At 39.0% G+C, this 22,213-nt stretch overlaps 1 protein-coding gene and 1 pseudogene across 22 annotated transcripts in view; both read left to right on the top strand.

Annotated features, from left to right (window-relative positions):
* TCF4 (transcription factor 4) overlaps window positions 1–22,213 on the top strand; it is a 372,534-nt gene that overhangs the window by 312,783 nt on the left and 37,538 nt on the right. For all 22 annotated transcript variants that reach the window (XM_060119615.1, XM_060119627.1, XM_060119607.1 and 19 more), the window contains 5 exons: window positions 526–631; window positions 4,274–4,407; window positions 10,211–10,343; window positions 19,671–19,738; window positions 20,858–20,936. In XM_060119615.1, the coding sequence (XP_059975598.1) occupies window positions 526–631; window positions 4,274–4,407; window positions 10,211–10,343; window positions 19,671–19,738; window positions 20,858–20,936 (520 nt within the window). The remainder of the gene's footprint in view (window positions 1–525; window positions 632–4,273; window positions 4,408–10,210; window positions 10,344–19,670; window positions 19,739–20,857; window positions 20,937–22,213) is intronic.
* On the top strand, window positions 1,064–1,236 carry LOC132503326 (U2 spliceosomal RNA; annotated as a pseudogene).

Below are 22,213 nucleotides of genomic sequence, written 5' to 3'. Positions count from 1 at the left end.
ATCTCTACAAAAAGCTAACACTATGGGAATTTAATATTCCAAGATCTGTTTGTCACTTTCTGAGATCTGGAGAGCACATTCATTTTATCTGTCTTTTTTGTCTCTCTGTCTCTCTTTCAATTTTAATTGAAAGGTAGACAAAACGGGAGAAGCTTGAGGCAGGTGTTTCTCTTTTTACCTTTTACATGCTCATGGGCCATTTGTGTTAAAAAAACAAAAGAAGAATGCTTAGGCTCCCAGGACAGCCCTATGGGTATTATATAATATATTTACAACCAGACATAATTCTCAATATTCTTGCCTGTAACTGGAAAATATCACACCTGGTTTTCCATTCACACAAACCTACTTGGCCTTTTTTTGATTTTCTGTATTCGGAAAGGGGCAGTGTTTTCAGGGTTTGGTCAGATCTAGGATGGACGTGGTAGAAACTTTGCCTTTTGTGCCTGCTTCTTGTAAAGTCACGGACCTTGAGATGCTTTGGTCCAGGCAGCAAGCAAAACTAAATGGGCTCTTGTTCCCCAGGTTTATGCTCCGTCAGCCAGCACTGCCGACTACAATAGGGACTCGCCAGGCTACCCTTCCTCGAAACCAGCAGCCAGCACTTTCCCTAGCTCCTTCTTCATGCAAGGTAAGACACCACCTCGTCCGAGGGGAAATCCACGGGTCTTTTCATGTCATATATGGGACAGAAGAGTGCTGATCTGTTACTCAAGAAATGGAAGAGGAGGCAAGTATAGAACACTGAAGGTCACGCTCTGTTTTAGGAATTGAATTCATTAAAAATAAATTAATGAAAACTTCACTAAGATTATTTTTTAAGTGAAAGTCTCTTGAGAGATCATGAGTTAAGATTTGGCTGGTTTGCTTACTTAGAACGGATTCTTCTTGGGGGATGGTCTTCCACGACTGATCATTTCTGTGTCTTCACTTCCCGAGAAGAGTATGTTTGTATGTTTAGAAGAGCTTTGGTTCAGTGTGTATTTTAAGCATCCCGGATTTAGCCTCCTAGGAACAAATCATCCTCATATATACCTTTATATAAAAATGTTGGACACTTACAATCACTTTTCGGCCTTTTGGCTAAGATCAAGTTTAGTATCTGTTCTTATCAGTAAAAACGTTGGCCACTTATTAATTTATAGGTAAGAACAAGCGTCCCATTGAAGATGAAGTGACCTATCTAAAGTCAGGAATATTATTTCATTACACAGCAAAAGCTCTATTCCAACATACTGACGGATTGAGGGCCCAAGACCCAGCTTTTTTCCCAGAAAAATATAGAAAATTACAGGTTCGTGGTAGGTAAAGTGTATTTCATCCATGTAATTGTCCAGTGCATTTAATTCAGTGCACATGGATGTGTGTTCCCCGAGCTTATAGTCTCACCCCTGGTAATACAGCTCTTTCTGCTGCTTAGAAAAGACCAAGATGGTTGAAATGACAGCAGCTGCTTATGAGAGGAGACCGTCCAAAGGATGCAGCTAAGGCTCCATTCCCTATACCCCTGGGACACATATTGTCAAAATGTGATGATCTTGTTCCCAGGTTAATACTCTGAAATTCAGATATGGGATTCACCAAGAACCCCTGTATGTAGACTTAACTCTTTTTGCATTGGCAAAGTGCCATGGGATTTCCTTCTTCGTGCTCTTCCCGAAAGGACCATGTCACGGGAAGGAGAGCCCTTTGGGGCAGAAAGTCCCAGGGAGGTGGCTTGGCATCTCCCTTAGATTACAGTGGACATACCCAAAGTCATTCTGTTTCAAAGGGGTTTGTTTCCCTTCCCTTCAGAGTGTTAGCTCTTTTGAGTTGTTAGTTCACATGCGAAATTCCCTGGAAAATCTATAAAATGGAATCGAATGGATCCCTCGGGAATAGAGAGAATTGGTTCCACGCGTAATGGAGCTCCTGTTGACCAGGGTCTTTTATCTTTGTGACCTGTCCTCGAGGTCCCTTTCTCTCCAGGGGAACAGCAGGTATGTCACTTGGGTGTGTTCTGTGCCATGACAAAAGCTGTATCCCCTTCAGCTATAGATAGCGGCCACCTGGGCACCAGCGCCTCTCTTTTATGACCAGTCAGAGAGGCTATGCTACCCCTACCGGTGCTTATAGAGATTGCCAGCTCAAGGACTCATCACTCAAAGCTGAATTTCCTTGAGAAAATGGACAGAAGGATAGACTTCTTCTGTCTGCCTTCAGGAAGGTCACTTGCTTAAACCGTGCACACTGCAAGGAAAGATCAGGTTGAGTAAAGCTTCTTCTCCATAGCAGACCACGCAAAACTAACTACGGGGAACACATTTGCTTTTCTGCATATGAATACCCAAGAAGCAAAAAAAAAAAAAAAACGTTTTTTGAGTTGACATTTATGATGAGCACAATTAATTGGCACACATCTAATTCTATTCTTTCAAACCCACATTATGCCAAGATCATGGGATGTGATAAATATTAATTTACTGTGAAAAGCATAATTTATGTAAAATGTGTATTTTTGTAAGTCTGCATTGAGTAGAGTGTCTGTGTTAACAAATCCTAAATGTATTTCCATGTAGGGCATCATGTCAGAATGTGTCAGGAGACTCTTGTTCAGTGATAGAGATTCTCAATTTATTTGCCACGCATGTCATCTCTTTGAAATGTCAGTGGTCTTAAACTTCATGTTTGGATTTAAGATGACATCTGAACTTCCATAATCTCAGAGCTAAATCTGAAGTACATGAATAAGAACTTTTTAAAAAGTCCTATGTTTTTACGTTATGATCACAGAAACAGTACGTCATGATCCCATTTCACATCAGTGTCCTTCAGTAAGCATCCACAGTACCCTGAGAATTCAGGTCTTGAAGAAAACACAGTTTAGATGAAAGGTATTCAGAGACTGTCAGTAGCATATTTTATTTGATTTTATTTTTTTAGTAGCATATTTTAAACCCAGTATTGTGTGACCTCTTATTTTTAACTTGAGCTTCCACCTTCTAGTTAAAACTCTTTAGTTGTCAAAATCACAGACATGATTTTGCTTTCATAGTTCTTAAGACATCTCTGGATTATTCCTTCCTGCCCTGAAACCATTCCAGTTTTCTGAATTCTAACTTCTGGGGTGAAAGACTCAGGGAAAAAAAGGCTTTATGAAATATAGTGTCAGATTTAACTTGCCTACTGCCTACATTTTCAAAAGGCCTTTATTAAATAACGTGTAAGGTGAAAATAATCCTATTTTCAAGGGAGCAATGCCTGCCATACAATTAACACCTAGCTGATGGCCTTGTATATATCTGGCATTTAATAATTTTTGTTAAACTATTGAAAGAAAGAAAAATTGAACTGAGCAGTAACATAAATGCTCGGCTCCCTTAATTTGAGAAACCCAGACCAAACAATAGCAATCTAGTAGTAACTTCGAGGCCAGTAGGCCCAGAGAGTCAAAAAAAAATCTGTAGGAATATTTTTAATATGGTGTTAATAAAAGATTAACTTGGTATTAAAAGATACTTCATATAATTTCCATATAATTTTAAACCTCTTTTTAACTCACAGTTTTATAAAATCTGGAGGCTCTCAAAATTGTCCTTACCGTAGTATCTACCTTATGACATGTGTGTACCCTTTCAATTGCTACTGAAGGCTTAAGATAGCTATTTAACTGTATACCAAAATACAAACATTAAAGAAGTCAAAAACTCAGAACTATATACATAAGATTCCTCTTCCCTACATACCAGAATGTAATTCCAACTTTAATTCCATCTACTCTGTATGTCACAAAAATGAAATCCAATCTGAAATCAGAGATATTATTTTTCATTATTACTTATTTCTTTATATGTTCTCAAAACTTGTAAGCTTGCCAACCCTGTAATATCTCAAGTGTTTTATTTTCAAAATAATTCCCAAAAAAATTCCCAAAATTTAGGAACAGTTTAATTTTTTAGTTGGTTTTCATAGAAAAAAAAAAGACTTCTAAGAAATGTTTTCTTTAGCATTAGCTACCTTGCTGTCTTGACACAGTTCTATGTAGAAATATGTTCTGTTCTTTTACAGTTAAATTTTTACTAAGAATCCTTTAACTCTGTTAAATATTTATATTTGTTTGGCAGTATAGAGCCACTTGGGAAAAAATAATGAGACTGTCTTCTGATATAATCAGCTCACCAACACAAAGATGAATATACAACAGGCAGTCATTTTCCAGGATATGAAAACACCCTACTCTATAAGGCAAGGCTGAATGCCTCAGAAAAGTCATGGTTTTCTTTGTCCTTCACAGATGGCCATCACAGCAGTGACCCTTGGAGCTCCTCCAGTGGGATGAATCAGCCTGGCTATGGAGGAATGTTGGGCAATTCTTCTCATATTCCACAGTCTAGCAGCTACTGCAGCCTGCATCCACATGAACGTTTGGTAAGGGAGACTCACTTGGTAATGGGGACAACACAGCTAGTTTATTAAATCTCATCCTGTCTTTGCATGCATGTACACATGGACTCTATCAGTGAATGTAAAAATGGCACACACCCATTATTCTTCCAGTTGTATTGTTTCTGCAATCAAAGACAAACTCAACCAGATCATCTTCATAAGCCATATTCTCTTTGTCGCTGTTCTTCTGTTTATTGCATTTTGTCCTGTGCTTTCTTTATCACAGTGTCATCTTCCCTTGGTACATAAATACATATTGTATTTGAGTTGCAGAATTTTAGCTGTGACGGTTTCTTGGGGTTTTTTGTTTTTTGGGGTTTTTTTTGGCTTTTGGGTTTTGGTGGGGTTTTTTTGCTATCTGTAGTACTGAAGGATATACTGCAGGGGGCAGAGTGATAGCCAGTGGACTTTGAAAGTAGGTGATAACACATCTCCCACGGGCATTTCCATTTCCCCTTGACCGGCTTCTTTAGCTGCTGACAGCTTTGAACTCTTGTACCACACCTGAAGGAAAGCGTTCCTGTTTCCTATACACTCCCATCAGTAACAGCAACCATGGGGTTTCTATTTAGATCAGATTCCCGATTTTCAGTATTTTAGCTATACTTCCATACCCTCCAATACTATACTCATCCATCCTAGTATGTGTCTTTATTCTGGAGGAAGCAACGCATCAGTTGTTTTTCTAACCTCAGAAACTACCACAGACCAGAATCCACTGATGAACTTAAGTCTATCACTAAATGGAGGAAGGAGTACTTCTAGATCATGAAGGTTTGGGATGCAGATAATATGGGACCAAGTATCTTGTGCAGTAAAATGGCTTTAAAAAAGGTATGAACCTCTAATCTCCTAAATGCAAAAGAGTATGAAAAATCCAGTTAGTGGTACTTATATTACTACTCTCCATCTTGCGATGTGCTCCTTTTTCTGCTCCTAATACCCAGATTTATGTTTCTTTCTCTGTTCTAATATAGGATACAGTACTTTCTGGATTTCTGTGGGCTTTATTCTCTTTTGCTCGGCCACCAGAGATATAGGAAAGGTGACATATCCTATTCTGATGACCGAAAACGTCCCAGAGGTTAAGGTTTCCGATATCCTTTCAAATATCAATTTAGTTAATCCTAGTGACAGAGACACTGGGAAGTCAGTTAGCTTATCCTCAAATGAGAGATAAATGATGGAGATGGAATTGACCTTTTTTTAATCATCTCTCAAGTTTGAATGTGGAAATCACAAACTATCTTAAATTTCAGCACATTTTCAATAAATAGCAGATGATTTACTTTCAAATTTCTTCTTCTCCCACCTCCTACTTAGAGTCATTAGCATGAAAGCTTAAAGAAATAGCACTTATTATTATACTAGAATTTCTTCTTGGCTAACCTTTTTATTTCGCCATCATCATTTTGCACTTCTCTAAAGAACCCATGATCAAAATTGTATGTGTACTATAGGCAAGGAAAGTTTTGATTACAAATAAAAGACTTTGACACTGTACTATATGTTGGAATTTCCATTTGACATTTATTTTTCTTCAGCCCTAAATTTCTTTCTTCCTTTCTCTATCATGCTGTAGAACTTCGACTTAGGTGGTTTGATTTTTATCCCAATCGAGTTCACTGCATGGGGGAAGCATGTTGAAAATGCGCTCAAATGCACAGAAAATGTAATTTTAAAAAGGAAACCAACTACACCCTTTTAGAAAAGTTTGCTGAACCAAAACAATATTATCAACCAGGAGGAAAGATCATTTTGAAGGAGTAACCCAATAGGTTGTATCAGGTGCTATATTTGTAATGTCATTTATCTATCTCAAAACAGTTTTCTTTTTTTTTTTTTTTTTTTTTGCGGTACGCGGGCCTCTCACCGCTGTGCACCCCCCTCCCCCCCACGGAGCACAGGCTCCGGACGCGCAGGCTCCGCGGCATGTGGGATCCTCCCGGACCGGGGCACGAACCCGTGTTCCCTGCATCGGCAGGCGGACTCCCAACCACTGCGCCACCAGGGAAGCCCCAGTTTTCATTCTTTGTTAACATGATCATTTAGCAGATCTTAGAGATGAGGGGGGTTGTTTTTCAGAAGGGCAAATGAATTAGGTCTCTGGTAATGTATCCTGATGAATTTTCTCACTGATAGGGAAACTATTGAATGATTATATCTAGTAATCATTGTGATTTCAGTAACTATTCAAAACTCTCTTGCTGAAGTGACTTTTAAAAATCTGATACTGATTGAGAATCATTTGAGTATACAGTAGGTGGTTAGTTACCTTTCATTTGAAAGTAATGGTAGTTCCTTAAAATTTTCATCTGGAGCTTTTGCCCAATTCTATACTGAACAAAGGAATAGTTTGAGAAAAAGAAGAAAGCTTTCTTTGGATTACTTTGGGTGTAATTTGGCCAAATTAGTATGTCTGTGAAGGTAGCACATTTTAGAACCATTATTGCCTCTATCACTTTATACTGTGTTATAATAGAACATGTAATCACAAAGCTTAAAATCCACATATATCAGTAGCAACTGTCAGTCACCCATTTTGATTCTTTAAATCCCCTTTACAGTTTCAGCCTCTACAACAATCCCACAGCTAATCACTACTATGTCACAGACACACATGCAAAATCACTCATAAGAATGGAGTTTGTGGTTAAGCTTTGGGATGGGTTGTTGTTTGGAATGACTTGGCAGAGTTCTTTTCAAAAGTAGGATAGCGTCCCTGCAGTCTGGCATGGGTTAGGCATGGTCTTTGTACCACAGAGTGAAATAGTCCTGGGAGTCTGGAATTTTAATATAAAGGAAGTGCTGTTGTCTTTTATTGTTTGTAACATAAACTCTTACTCCAGTGATTCTCACTGGGGCTGATTTTGCCCTACAGGGAGCGTTTGGTAATCTCTGGAGACATTTTGGGACGTTACAACTCGGAGGGGCGTGGTGCATATAGGTGCTGCTGGAATCTAGCGTACAGAGACCAGGGATTTGGGAAACATACTACAATGCGTAGGAGGAACCCCCCTACACCCACACCCAGCCCCTGCCAAGCAAAGAATGATCTGGCACAAAAGATCAGCAGTGCCAAGATTGTGAAACCCTGCTCTAGCCCAGAGTTTGACTACTTTATTCTTAGTATGTGCTAACAATTATATTTTCTACTTTGTGAATTATCAACCCATAGGTTGATAAAAAACATCACTCATGGAAATATTTTCAACACTTACTCTGTCAGTAGACTCCAAATACACTCTAATTGGGTATCATAAGTAAAAATAAATAAACAAATAGTGGGCATGTAAAACCATAACACTTTGTCATACTTCCCCTTTCCTTTGCCTTTGTGGCCAGCAGGGTCGACAGTATTAATAGCTGGAGTAAGAAAGACTAAGGGGAGTGCTTATAGTTGATCCCGAAATACTCTTAAAGAGACATTAGTTGTCAAAATCCTTTTCTTTGTAAAATAATCTAGTTATAAATCTCATTAACTTCTTTCAGCATCTAATTTTCTATGAGTCTCTAAAAATTACTGATTTACATGGATTGCATTGGTTTCCCCATTAAAATCTGGGGAAGAACTTTTCTGTTTATTCTCTGAACTCAGTAGTAACCCTTTGTCAAATCCTGAATTACTGCCCATTTTACACGAAGTTGAAAGGGTCTAAAAGTTCTCACTGATGCAGTAATCTTTTTCCTGTCTCATCCTGTCATTATTGTAGTGATTTAACTATTTTTCAGAATGCTTTTTCCTCTGTTTTGATTTTTGCAAGCTTGGGACTGATTTATAAGGTTTCTCTATTCTTCAGACACTCAGCATGGAATAGGACTGGGTAGAAATGAAATCAAATCATCTTTTTTACCTTTCTTTTTCTTTTTCCATAGTCTGTTTCTTTTTCCCACATTATTATAGTCTTTAGCTCTCAAGCAGAAATAGCTCTTCTAAGTTTGGTCTTCCATGGCTTATCCAATTTTTTAGGTCAGTTGTACTATGGAATGGGCCCACTCTATCATCCTTTGGAGAAAATTTTGTGGACTACTTGGGGTATTCTGTAAGTGCCAAGTAGAAATGAGTTTAAACAGGTGGCCTAAGGAATTTTTGGTCAAGCAAAGATGTCCATGAAATTTAAAAGTCTGAAAGGCATTCTTGGGAACTTGGAATGGTTTAAGGGCGTCATCCCAACTTTCTCACTGAAGTTGTCCTTTCCGTTGGACTGTCTGGAGTGTGCAGAGGTAGTATTTTCAAAGGCATCTGCCATGTCATTGGCAAACTGACTCCAAAATGTAGACTTATTTTCTAAACTGTTTAGTTGTCTTTCAAATAAGTAGCATTTCAGCCCACTATTTATTAAACACGAGCTGGTAACCAGTTGTTCTTTGTTCATAGGATGAGTGTGTTTATCACTCAGCCACAAGTTGTGGAATGCGGAGCTATGAGCTCTATTCCCTCCCCTTGAAGAGTTTACAGTTTCGGTGGAAATGCTCTTGAAAGAGAAAGCATAGAAAAGCAACATTTAATTAAGTGTTTAATGGCGCAGTGCAGAATGTAAATGCATTAGGGATTCAAAGAGACGAGATTATGAAAGAGTTGGAAGTAGTAAGGGACCCTCAAGGAAGAGATAGAACCCAAGATGGGCCTCACGAAATAACTAGGGGATCCCAAGACACAGGGTGTCCACGCTTTAATCACTCCTGACTTTCAGCATCATATTCAATCTCTAATTTCAACAGAATCTCCAATAATGATATAATAAAGATCCATAGCCCATTAATATACTATATATAAAGAAAAAGTATTATATTTTAACTTAAATATTTTTCCTTTACATGTCTGTAATACATTCAAATGCCTATGAGAATAACTTTTTAAGCTACTTTTTTGTCATGAAAAAGAAAATAGCTCCATTTTTATAAATAACCATGTTTTTGTAAATAACCATGTTTCTGTTAGTGATCTGCTGATTGTACAGCACTTATAGGCACTGTGAGATGCCCCAAGAAAAGCAGCTTATTTGGACAACTAGTATGATAGTCGAACCCAAAGCTAAGCCTTTAAAGTAAATGATTCTGTAAGAGGTGATGTTCTTTTTTCATAGTCAACTCTATGGCATATTGCTAAGGGAGAGGACCTATAAAGAAAGAAGTAAAATAAGTCATTCTCCGTTCGTTTGTTCCAGTGTAATTCAACATAGTCATTGATTTAAGGCTTTATGTATTAATGCTTTAGAGAGATATTTAATCATTACTGCTTTTTAAATTTTTCATTTACCATTTTCTTCTTGCTGGAGTTCAGAAAGATGATCCAGTTTGGCAGGAAGAAGATTTGAGACTGGTTATTCTTGGTCAGTTCGTATTCAGAAGGTCAGGATGAAGTGTAATGTAAACCCTGTGGGTCATGGTGGTGTTTTATTCATTATATTATGGAATCTTTCTTACTTGATCAATAGGCCATACAGAAAAATAATAGTGGTGGTGGTCTTTTATGTTGCTGAAGTCCTAGACATGCCTTTAAGCAGTAATTGTTATATTTAGAGATCGTGATCATTTCTCAAGGTCCAGCATTGCCATTATATTCCTCTAGATTTGATGCAAACCCAAACCAACTATGTCTTTGTGTTTTATTATTTGAAAAATGAAAGCTGTCAGAGCTAAGCAAGATGTATTCTTGGATATTTTGAAATTCCGAGGGCTGTCTCCATTGCAAAGCGAAGAGTTCTGAAAGAAGTGTTGGAAAACTAATCCACTGGATGTTTTGTGATTAAATATGGCCTCCTTTTTCTGCTTCTTGCCACAGAGCTATCCATCACACTCCTCAGCAGACATCAATTCCAGTCTTCCTCCGATGTCCACTTTCCACCGTAGTGGTACAAACCATTACAGCACCTCGTCCTGTACACCTCCTGCCAACGGAACAGACAGTATAATGGGTGAGTCTTGGAAACGCCAGTTCTGTTGCCAATAGCCAGTGTCAGGGTTTAATAATCAAGGACCTCTCCCCACCCCATCACTGAACAGTAATCAAGCAGTGAATTTTTATCACATAACCAAATGAACAGACAGATGAACCAAACACAAATGGTCATTGGCTTGACTGTAATCACGTTTTTGGTCCCAAGAAACTGAAATTTGGCCACTTTCTCCACTGTGAGTGATTAGATCGAATAAAGGTTTAAATAGACCAAAAAACTACCTTGCTTCTCACACTCTCAAACAGCTAACAAAGTGAACTTCAGTAAGACGAACCATTGAAGATTAGTAAGAGAGAAGGCATAATAGCTCTAAATAGGAGTTATTGATCGCTTCTCAAGTTCCAGTCACCATGCAAAGCTTTTAACCGTAACACACCACTGTCTTCTGAAAACTAGCTCATGTGACATTTATAGATTGTTATTAATAACTAGGTAGCTTCACCTTATGGAGACTGTGGCATCGTTGAGTCCTCCAGAGGGGACGAAGTGTTTGCTGACTTATGGGAGAGGAGATGCCTGGGCATCAATGGACCAGAAGTTATTTGCTGCTTTTTTTTTTTTTTTTTTTTTTTTTTTGCTGTACGCGGGCCTCTCACTGCTGTGGCCTCTCCCGTTGCGGAGCACAGGCTCCGGACACACAGGCTCCGCGGCCATGGCTCGCGGGCCCAGCCGCTCCGCGGCATGTGGGATCTTCCGGGATCGGGGCACGAACCCGTGTCCCCTGCATCGGCAGGCGGACTCTCAACCACTGCGCCACCAGGGAAGCCCTATTTGCTGCTTTTTTGCAGTGAATTCACTGATAAGTTAAGACCCAGTCAGAGTGCCTCTATCAAATAAACTGAGCCATCATCTTCTCAATTTTCATGATGTCCATTATGGTCCTCTTCCTAGGATGGATGGTTACCCCACCAACACTCTTCTCTTGAGGGAGGAGCTAGGCAGGGCATCCAGCTGCCCCTGGAGGAAGAGTCCGGGTTAGCGGTGAGGCAGCCACCACCTTCTGATTCTGCCTTTGACAACTCTGTCATTCAGATGAGTGGCACAGTCTGACACTTCAGGGTCTTATTAAAACCTCAGACTTGCATTGGTCGCCACCTACTCTGGCTCTAGCTCAAACCCACTCGTAGCTCGGCCTTATGATCACTTCTAGTGGGTCCAGTTAGTGATGAGAACACTAACTGTACATTTTATAGAGAAGAATGTATGATAGAAGAATACTGCAGTTTCGTCTCCTTAGCTCTTCACAGTTGTTGTTTTTTTCTTTTTCTTTAGATAGTCTCTGGAACTTCGGGAAGTGGCATGAATCACTTATGAGGGGGAGAGTTTTTGATGAACGAGAAGAGATGTGTTTTGAAATGTTGCAAATATAATTCTGCCTAAATAATACACTCCCTGCTACTCAATAACATACTTCACACTCAAGATGAGCCATCTAGCAGCCCTTCCCTTCGCCGCCATGTCTCTCTAAGAGGCGGATTTAGGAAAGAGTTTCCATTTTTGTAACTTTCATAACAAAGCCTCTACCAATGCGTTGCATCAGTTTGACCTTGGAGAACTATGGGCAGAGGTCGCGTGGGGAAGTTTTGTTAGCTATCAATGCAGTTTTGGCAGATCTGAAAAACAAGAAGAAAGAAAGAAGTGCAGAACTGAAAGAGTGAGAAAAGCATATTTCACTTCAATGTGGTTTGACAAATGGAAAACCCCTTTCTGCAGTCATGAGGTCTAGTTATAAAGAAGGATGACCGGTCATTCATCCTCTTACAAGGCAGATTTCCTGTCTACTTATGGTTTGAGTAATTTTCTTTTTTTAGGAAGGCACAAAGGTAGAGCAAGAGCTTGAGTTGAGGAAAGCAGACCTAGGCACCATTTGAAAAAATGTTGTATTGACTGATTTGCCAAACAGTCTTTTTTTTTTTTTTTTTTTAATTTATTTTTGGCCGTGTTGGGTCTTCGTTGCTGCACGCGGGCTTTCTCTAGTTGCGGTGAGCCGGGGCTACTCTTCATTGTGGTGCACAGGCTTCTCATTGCAGTGGCTTCTCTTGTTGGAGAGCATGGGCTCCAGGCATGCGGACTTCAGTAGTTGTGAAACACGGGCTCAGTAGTTGTGGCTCGCGGACTCTAGAGCACAGGCTCAGTAGTTGTGGCGCACGGGCTTAGTTGCTCTGTGGCATGTGGGATCTTCCTGGACCAGGGCTCGAACCCGTGCCCCCTGCATTGGTAGGCAGATTCTTAACCACTGCGCCACGAGGGAAGTCAGGACTTGGGGAGAAAGAGATATTATGAGATGGTGTGATTATCCTCCACGAGCTGTGGTCAGCAGAGCCACGACAAGTCTCAGTGGGAATGGAATTTGCTTTATTTAAGCTGATTGGCTCATCCCTGGCTTGTAGATGAACAGGAATGTCTACTCTCCTTCATTTGGTCTGGGCGGTTAGGGCAATAGTAGGTGACTTCTACATACTAATGGGCTCAGCTACATCCTAAAGATGGACTTAACTTTTTATCCAGACCAAAGGGCCCTGCTTAAGTGGAGGGGGGTCTAGACAATAATAAAGGAGCTATAATTTTCAAAGGGAAAAGTGTGCGATTTTGGGAACCCAGAAAACGCTTTTTAGGAACAACTTTATTGCATAAATTACTCCATCATCATGGGTGTACTTGTCAAAATCACTAGCAGCATGTGAGAAAACTTTAGAATCATTTCGGGACATAAGTAGACATGGTAATTCAGCTTTCTGGAGGAACAGATCTTTATTAATTTGCATATATACAGTTATTACTTTAGGGTTACTTTAGGGGAGAGCATTCTAGAGTGTTCATCCTTAAAATAATACATCCTCAAATTCCTTAAGTTAAAATACAGAGGAGAATTTAAGTATGATAGTAAACCTTAATATTGCACGGGGTCCGAGTCGCTCCTGGTTCTTTGCACTTTATTATTTTTTTCTTTGCACTTTAATTCTCCTAGGCTTTAGTTCGATTTTCACAGTGTGGTAGAAGCCAGGGAATGGCAGTATGTCTGTGTAACAAGAAGAGAAGATTTCTCTTCTGATGTTAGTGATACTTCCCTAACAAACAGTATGGATTAATAGGATACATCTGTAGACTTTTGAAAATATTTGGCATATACTCACTCATTCTGAAATGCAGGAAATAAAGAAATATTACATTGCCTGTATCTCAAAGAACAAACAGAGCTAATTAAATAATTGGTAAATAGGGAACACATAGCCTGACACATGTTTGAGATTACACACATGATTCTGTAGAAAATGACTGTAAGCAATACTAATGCCGTAAGAATGGGGTTCAAGCACTAACACATGGACATCACATTTTTCAAGTTTTCTTGGTGAAAAGTTGCAAGGCATTGCAGTCTTTTCATAAATGGCGTTGATGTCTTAGGAAGTGGCTTTTTCAGTTCAGAGGAAGATCATTGCTCCATCTCTCAGTTTCATGTTATACCGTGTCTTCCTGGCAGTCAATGATGGTCCTCAACCAGTGACAGGACAACAAAATGCATGTGGAGTGAGATGTAAACTCCAGAACCATCAGAGGGTAACCTCTCTGGAAACATGCTCCTTTGCCTCTGGCTCTGTCCTCTGCATCTGAAAGATGGAGGGTGCTCACTGAGGTTCAGGATGGCTTGTGTTTGACTTGGAGGGACAGCCGTTGTTTCTTGTTTTGTTTTCTTTTGCCCTTTAATGTCCAATATCATTTTTTGAGAAATGCTTGGAAGGACAAAGCTGACTCAGGTTTTATTAACGACAGGATTTTTTTTTTTTTTTTTGCGGTACGCGGGCCTCTCACTGTTGTGGCCTCTCCCATTGCGGAGCACAGGCTCCGGACGTGCAGGCTCAGCGGCCATGGCTCACGGGCCCAGCTGCTCTGTGGCATGTGGGATCTTCCCGGACCGGGGCACGAACCCGCCTCCCCTGCATCGACAGGTGGACTCTCAACCACTGCGCCACCAGGGAAGCCCATCGACATGATTTTTTTTAAATGACACATTCATCCATGGATTTTTGAAAGAATTGTACAGTAAAATATTTTACTTGTGGCATGTAAACCACTACTTTTCTGCGAAGCCTTGCCAGCAAACTCTGGAGGTTGCATTAGGCGTGTCTGACTTAGAAGGGTCTGTTTAGCACCCTGAAATTACATGAATATAGTTCATGGAACACACCGTGGATTCTTAGAAGGGGCAGCCAGTTAAGGATAGAAGCTAAGTCTGAGGGCTTCAAGAGTTACCACCATCAGAGCCTTTCAACTTGATTCCTAAAGCATTTTCAATGTAATGCTGCTCGGTGTACTTTAGAATCACTACAGTCCAATAATGCCTCTGCATGTGAGCATGCATGCAGAGGAGGACATGTAGTTAGTTATTAGATACGAACTCTAGAGGAGAGAGATGTCTAGAAGATGGTAGTCCTATACATGGTACATGTAGGTACGTACTATCTGCATATTTCCTTCCTACCTGCCTTATCCAATAGCCCTTCCTATTCAAAAGGGTTGAGAGACCCACCTCAATCCCCTGAGACTAACACAATCCCCTGAGACTACCCAAGGACAAGAGTGCTCCAGTTCCCCACTGGGAGATACCATTTGTATACATGCAGAGGGTGTGACCGCTTGTGGTTTGGGGCTACACACCCTCCCTTCTTCTCAGAGGGAATTGGGCATAGAGCTAGCATAATGGTTATAATAACTGTTATTGTTTTATTAGTCTTTAACCGGCCTGCTTTCTAAAGCATGGTATTTGCCATGTTTTTAAACCTCAAACCAAACAGTGTTGAAGAAACAAACTACCAAGATTGATTGAATGCAACATATGCTAAAGATTACCCTGGAATATCTATCTGGTTCATGGATTAATCTGGCTTCCAACTTTCACTTCTAATGACATGTTTGTATGACACGATGCGTTTTAGTATGTGGCTTTTCTAGTAGAAACATTATGTCCGTTTCCCCTTGAGGACTTGGTTTCACAGTAATTTTATTATGAGAGTAGTCACATAAGATTCACTTCGTCTTTTACAAGAATCTTGAGCCTTCACATACAGTTGGGTGATGAACAGGCACAGAGCCTAAGAGTAATAGGAATTTTATCCAGCAATGTCGTGGCATCTTAGTTACAAAGACCACCAAGGGAGAACAATAAACTAGTTTGATTTAAGTCTTCTCATCCATTTCCTGCGCATGGTCAGGGGGCCCAGCTTCCCCCCTGAATTCCTCGGAATCCCTCCTGCTAAAAAGGAGTGCATCATAGCCTAGATGTAAGTTTTTAGTCTAAAACTGTAGGTCGTAGGAAGGCTGGAAATGCTCCTTCTTTTGTTATCTTTGTAGAGAATCTCATGCCATTGTTAGGCTGCTTCTACTAGTTTAATAACATGAGGGTCACTTGGACACAGTTCAGAACAACTTAAGTTTTTAAAACCATCATCTTCTTTCAGACAAAGGCACTCTGAATTGCACTTCGTCATCCTTTTATATGTTCAGGATGTGCCCAGCCTGGGGTTCTGGGTATGCAGTAAAGGGGTAACACATCTTCCAAATTCTGCTTTACAGCAGTCAATCCCCAGACACCACTCATCCTGATGTTTGGATTAGGGTATGTCTAACGGAAATTGCCATTTTCCCCAAAGTGGAGTTTGAGACCGAGGGTGGTCCCACCTGTAGCTGAAAAGACTAAACCCTTCTTTTTGCTCCATCTTCTAGCCAGTAATAGCACCTGTGTTCAAGCCATCTGAACAACGCTTGGGTGGCTGGCAGTGTCAAATCCTCCTACAAAATTACAGTTCCTCTTAATAACTTCTCATCTTCCATTCATATTTATGTTACAGCTCTGCGTAGAGACTTGATTTTTTTTTTTTTTCTCTTGAGCTAGAGAAACTGATAAGAGCTAAAATCACATGAGAAATCCATCCAGTCTTTACCAAGCAGGGCGGCAATAGTTTTTCTCTTTATTTCTGTTATCTGGGCATTTTGGTAATTTCTGATAATATCAGTTGACAAAAACTCAGGCCTGGAATAGTAATCAAGTCCTGTTACATGAAAGGTGGGAAAGTGGATTTGATGAGCACACATTGAATGAGGAGGGTAGTTTGCTAAACATGACTCGTTTCTTCAATATAGAAGAACTTTTTCTATTTGAGAATTAAATATATATTCACTTTCTGATTATTTATGCCCTTTCACATAACAGGCACACAACTACAAAGAGAGATCTTCAGGAGAAGGACCCATGTAGCTGAACATGTTTAGGGACTCTTGAAAATGTGTCTTCTCCAGTGTTTCCTGGAACAGAACAAAAGGCATTCCAAGTGCAAGGGCAAACTGATCCCAATAAACTGCTTTGAAATTTAAGCTCTGGGGGTGGTTCTCCAGCTGTTGCAAGGTAGAATGGCTGGCTATATGTTAAAAAATAGTCTGCTCTTATCAGTGGCTTCCATGAGCAGCCTTTGTAGTTTTCTGAAACATTTTCATGACAACATAATGTAAGGCGCTAAATCCTGTCTTTCTATTGTACTTCCTGAGTTCTAACATCTCCCTGTATAAAACAGGCACTAATAGAAAGTTTAGTTAGAAAGGTGTAGTATGAAAAGATCGTAAGGATTGTATCTTATCTCTTCTAAAGTATGATTTTTATGCCATATATAATTTATTTTTTATTTTTAGATTAGGCATATTCTTTTTTTCTTTTTTTTTCTTTTTTTTTACAATAGGTCCTTGTTGGTTATCTGTTTTAAATATAGCAGGGTGTACATGTCAATCCCATACTCCCAATCTAAAAAGAAAAAGATGCAAATGAACTTATTTACAAAACAGAAACAGACTCACAGATTTAGACAATGAATTTATGGTTACCAGAGAGGAAAGGGTGGGAGGAAGGGATAAATTGGGAGTATACTTTATTTTTTAAATGTCTCTAAAATATTTTTATTGGTTTTTAATTCTTTCCATTTGGTTTCATGAAAATATATTTTAAAACACTTATTATTCTTATTTTAAAGCTGTTCAAAGAATTAATCTTTTGAAAGCTACTACAGCAGCAAATTTTATCCATAAGTATAACAATATCTTATCCTATTTGGGTTTAGTTTCTTTGTTAGATAATGTAATTTTTTTCTATTGTGGCTCTGAATTTTCATTTCATGAAGATCTGTTTTCTAGTCAAGCAGATATCACAAGTTATTTTGACTGATAAATCTGATTTTAAGTGTATATGATAATATTGCTTCTTGGGGGGAAGAAAAACAAATATATATGTATAATTGCCCCCAAATACCATGGTAATACATGCTAAAAAATGTTAGTGCTCTTTGTGTTTTCAAAATCTTTATCGTTTTCTCTTTAGAATTGTCTTAAGTTTTAAAAGAACTCCTTGATGCAGAAATTTTTATTTTCACACCAGATATAATTTCAGTTATCTCTTATATTAAGTATTTTTAGCACTCTTGATCTCTGGGTTCCTTCCAGTAGCTCAATTGTATGATGTCAGACCCTCATTTCAAAGAACTTTCTTAGACATAAATTCCTTAGTACTAGCAACTAATATATTTTTAATATCATGAATTTGTGATAAGAAAAAGAATAGGTTTGTTTTGTCAGAAGGTGATTGTGTTCTTTTTATCACATACCAGTTTTCTTTCAGTTTTAGTAATTAACAAATGAATGTGGGTGTGAGTTTTGTTAACCAAACAAAGCACACATCAAAAGATTATCGAACTATCATACCTAACATATAAATATGTAAAAATAACAAGCATAATTTAACTATGCTAAGCAGAGGTCAGGATAAGCTAGAGACAGAGATAATGTGACCACTTGCGATCTGATCCCACGACTGTATTTTACAGATCTGGAAGCTGAAGATGTCACATTTGCCAGAAGGGTTGCTTTCTTGGGTTGAGGATAGGGTTGGGAATATTTCTTCAGTTTTAAATGTGTAATGAAGTTTTGCTTGGATTAATCAGTTGATTTAAGATTTCCTTTTCTTATTTCACAAAATAGTGAGAAACATCTTCTCCTGGAGCTTAATAGGTTTTATTTAAATATTATATCTATTTGCTTATGCTGAGGCCTTAATAAATGTAAAAGAACACCACTGGTTATACCATTTTATAAAGGCAAATTACTTTCAAAAGACACTTGTTAGATAGAGCTGGCTTTGAATTATATACCAGAACCTGTATCCTTTTATTAACAGTACAGTTATCCTTCAGTATCCTTCCAGCGGATTGGTTCCAGGACCGCCCAACAGATACCAAAATCTGAGGACGCTCAAGTCCCTTTATAAAATGGTGTAGTATATGCATATAACCCTTGCATATCCTCTCATATAGTTTAAGTCATCTCTAGATTATTTATAATGCCTAATACAATATAAATGCTATGTAAATAGTTGCCTCTAACAACAAATTCAAGTTTTGCTTTTTGGAACTTTATGGAATTTTTTTTTTTTTTGTAGATTTTTGATCCGAGGTTAGTTAAATCCTTGGATGCTGAATCTGTGGATACAGAAGGCTGACTGTACTCTTTGTTCATCTATGTTGTAGATAGAAGCACCAGTGTTTAAGATAATAGAGATTGCTTCATCATCATGTGGACTTATTTTATCTCCAGAATTTGAGATAATATTGACTTTTAGTAGCTAAGGGTTCAAATTCTTTAAATGTGAACACAGACTTAAAATGTGTGGAGAATATATGTTACTTAAAATATTAAAAATATTTTCCCTCCTAGGAAGAAAGGCCTGTTACAGATTTTTTTGTTGTTTTATTTTGTTTATTGTGGAACTCTGAGAGGAATATCTCATTTTGCTGTATAGCAAAAAAAAAAAAAAAAAAGGTATTTTTAAATTTGAAAGCAGATGTAAATCATTCATGAAGATAATTAAGTTTACTATATAAAATATAAAGAAAAGGCAAACTCTGAGGATTTCAGGGACCTGAAAGTACTGCACACTTTTTAGCAATGACCATCATATGCTCACCTGCTACTGTTCACCACCAACCACTCATACACAACCGGGGGGATGTAATAGCAACTAAAACACTTTATCTTTAAACCAGGGTGTCAGGTTTGTATTTTATCTGTAAAAAAATGTAACATGAATATATTTGACATCTACCTCAGCAAACAAATTAATGCTAATTAAAGATTAATGTGTTGTAATTAGCATTAAAAATGCAATTAAATTGTGAGTAAATGGACCAAGAATAGAAAATCATTTGGCGTCTCACTGCCTGGTTTTTCATATTCTGCCTTTTGTTTTTGCAGCAAATAGAGGAAGCGGAGCAGCAGGCAGCTCCCAGACTGGAGATGCTCTGGGGAAAGCACTTGCTTCGGTGAGGAAATATTGACTTTGGACTTCATATGTACCATGACAGAAGGGTGAACTTTAATCAGAAGTGGACATTTAGAATTTTAGAAAATGGATGGCAAATAGCTTTGATTTTTGGAAAGGCTAGCTTCCTTGCATAATGATCATTGGAAAATTTGAGGAGAGAACTTTGAAGATTCCAGCGGATGGCTGGTCTCTTCCATCTTGCCTCCTCCGCTTCCCGGTACTCAATCGTGGATTGGTGGATATTCTCAGGGCCTTTAAGAGGATAGATTTTCTATCTTGATGTCTTATTTTCTTTTAAAGTCGTTTGGGTACTCACTGATTGACTGACTTTGCCAAGGGGTAATTCCAAAACACTTTGCAAAAGGCATTTCAGAAAAATGACCATAACTGAGACCCAGGAGAAATTGTCACATAATTGGCACTCAGCTTCTCCGCTTCGCCCGCCCACTGCCTAGAGGCTAGAATCCAGCATTCCTTGCATGTTCACTGGTGACAGGTGGCACCCTTCCTTGTCTGAAGGAGTGTACCTGGTACGGTCTTCAAAAGCTGAATGTGATCATTTGTAAATGTAAGTGGAGACTTGTTGCTCTAACATTTTGTCTCTTCAGTTGGTTTTTCCTTTACCATTGGGGGCAGAGATGAGTTTGACTTAGATTAGCATTGTGACCTAAGGAAAAGTTTTTCTTCGGTCTGAGCATTCTTATGCCTTGGAATCACATGCCTTAAACATAATGCAGAAGGGGTTGGACAAAAATCTTAGAGATGATGCTGTCCAACCTCTTGTTTTATGGAGGAGGGAAAGGGAGGTTTGGAGTATCTGTGTAGGTTGATGGCCACACAGCCATGGGAGGACATGGGAGGAAATGGACGAGAACTAAAGTCAGCTGACCCTAGTCTGGTTCTTTTCCCACTATCTTATACCACCTCAATGGCTCTTCTATTGAAAAATTATAAGTTTTTCATTTTAGAATATTGGTACTACAGTTGATCATTGAATGTATTGTATACCTTGAAATTTGAAAATGAATTGCATTGACACTTTGTAGTTTAAAATTGTTGAATATTTATTCCCAATGAATGAGGGTTTGTTTTTGTTTTTTCTCCCCACTGTTTTAAGATCTATTCTCCAGATCACACTAACAACAGCTTTTCATCAAATCCTTCAACTCCTGTTGGCTCTCCCCCGTCTCTGTCAGGTACAGTACCATAAATCCACTGCATCCGAGTGTCAGTTTATGGAATGGTTTCCCCCTTACACTTCCTGCGCTACTAGGTGGAAACTCACTCCCTCCAAAAGCTCAAAACAGAGCATTTCTGGACAGACAAATAGGAAAGGGTGGGAGAGACAGACTGCCGTATGATGGCGAAGTCATTTACATCCAAAACTTTTCTTAAAAATCACGTGTTTTTAGAATATACAGGCGTGTGGGAAACTTCCTTCTTAAACTTTTCTTGGCTCTGTAGAAGATACTCCACAGAATAATATACTCCAATAAAACATCTCAATGAGAAAACCCAGTTCACATCGTCATGAATAGGAATATAGATTATATAGTGATCAAATATAGATTATTCAAAAGGATCATTTCCCACAGAAATTTTAGGCTTTTCAGATCCCCTCTTTAAAGCCCACGTTACTGGAATGTTTGAAGAAAACTATAATTGTGTAAATAAATTGTGATGTAACTGTGAAGTAAAAGGGGATGTTTGCCATTTAATAGAACAAATTAACATGACCTTTGGCTTCAAATAATAAAATTATAAGTTGTTAAATTGTGATAGTAAAGCATTGCACTTTTCGGAGCTCCATTTTAAAGGCTCATTGCCTTTCCAGTATAAATGCTTCCAGAAAGGCCTTGTCTGGTACATGTCTCTTCTCTTTGGAAGGAGGACAGGTGGCTTCTAAAAAAAAAAAAAAAACACGAAATCACATCTGTACCTGATTGAAACCTGACCTTAGTGTAATTTAGACTGGAGTCATTGCCTGAATGTCGCCACCTCCATCTCTGTATTATTCCCTGCATGCAGCACTCGCATGGCCCCTCATAACGTGGGTTCCCTGGTAAAGAGCGGGAGATTTCAGATGGCCACAAAGCTTTCAGAGTGGCTTAGGTGAGACTTCATATCAGCCTTTTCCAAGCCTCCATTGACATGAGGGGGTCACAGAATAGAGAGGGAAATGGCTTGGACCTTTTAGTTCATATCTCCAGAGAGACAGTGTTGAAACCGGGAAGAGCCATTAAGAAGATAATGGAGCAGCAAGGAAATACTCCCCATGACAGAAAAGTCAAGTTCAGAATTGTTGTCCACTTCCGGCTCAGTACCATATTGTTAGGCTCTGGAAAATGATCACAGGTGTCAATGTCCAGAGCCAGAGAAGGCTTGAGACAACACGGAGCCCAGTGAGGCCAGGGATGAGGGAGTCTGGACAGGGAGAACTCCCAAGTTCCCCATTTCAAACAAGGCAGCTCTG

This window comes from Mesoplodon densirostris, chromosome 15 (genome assembly GCF_025265405.1).
Source record: "Mesoplodon densirostris isolate mMesDen1 chromosome 15, mMesDen1 primary haplotype, whole genome shotgun sequence".
Classification (NCBI taxonomy): Eukaryota; Metazoa; Chordata; class Mammalia; order Artiodactyla; family Ziphiidae; genus Mesoplodon; species Mesoplodon densirostris.
The sequence above is the reverse complement of the archived record's forward strand: the minus strand, read 5'-3'. Positions and strand labels throughout refer to the sequence as shown.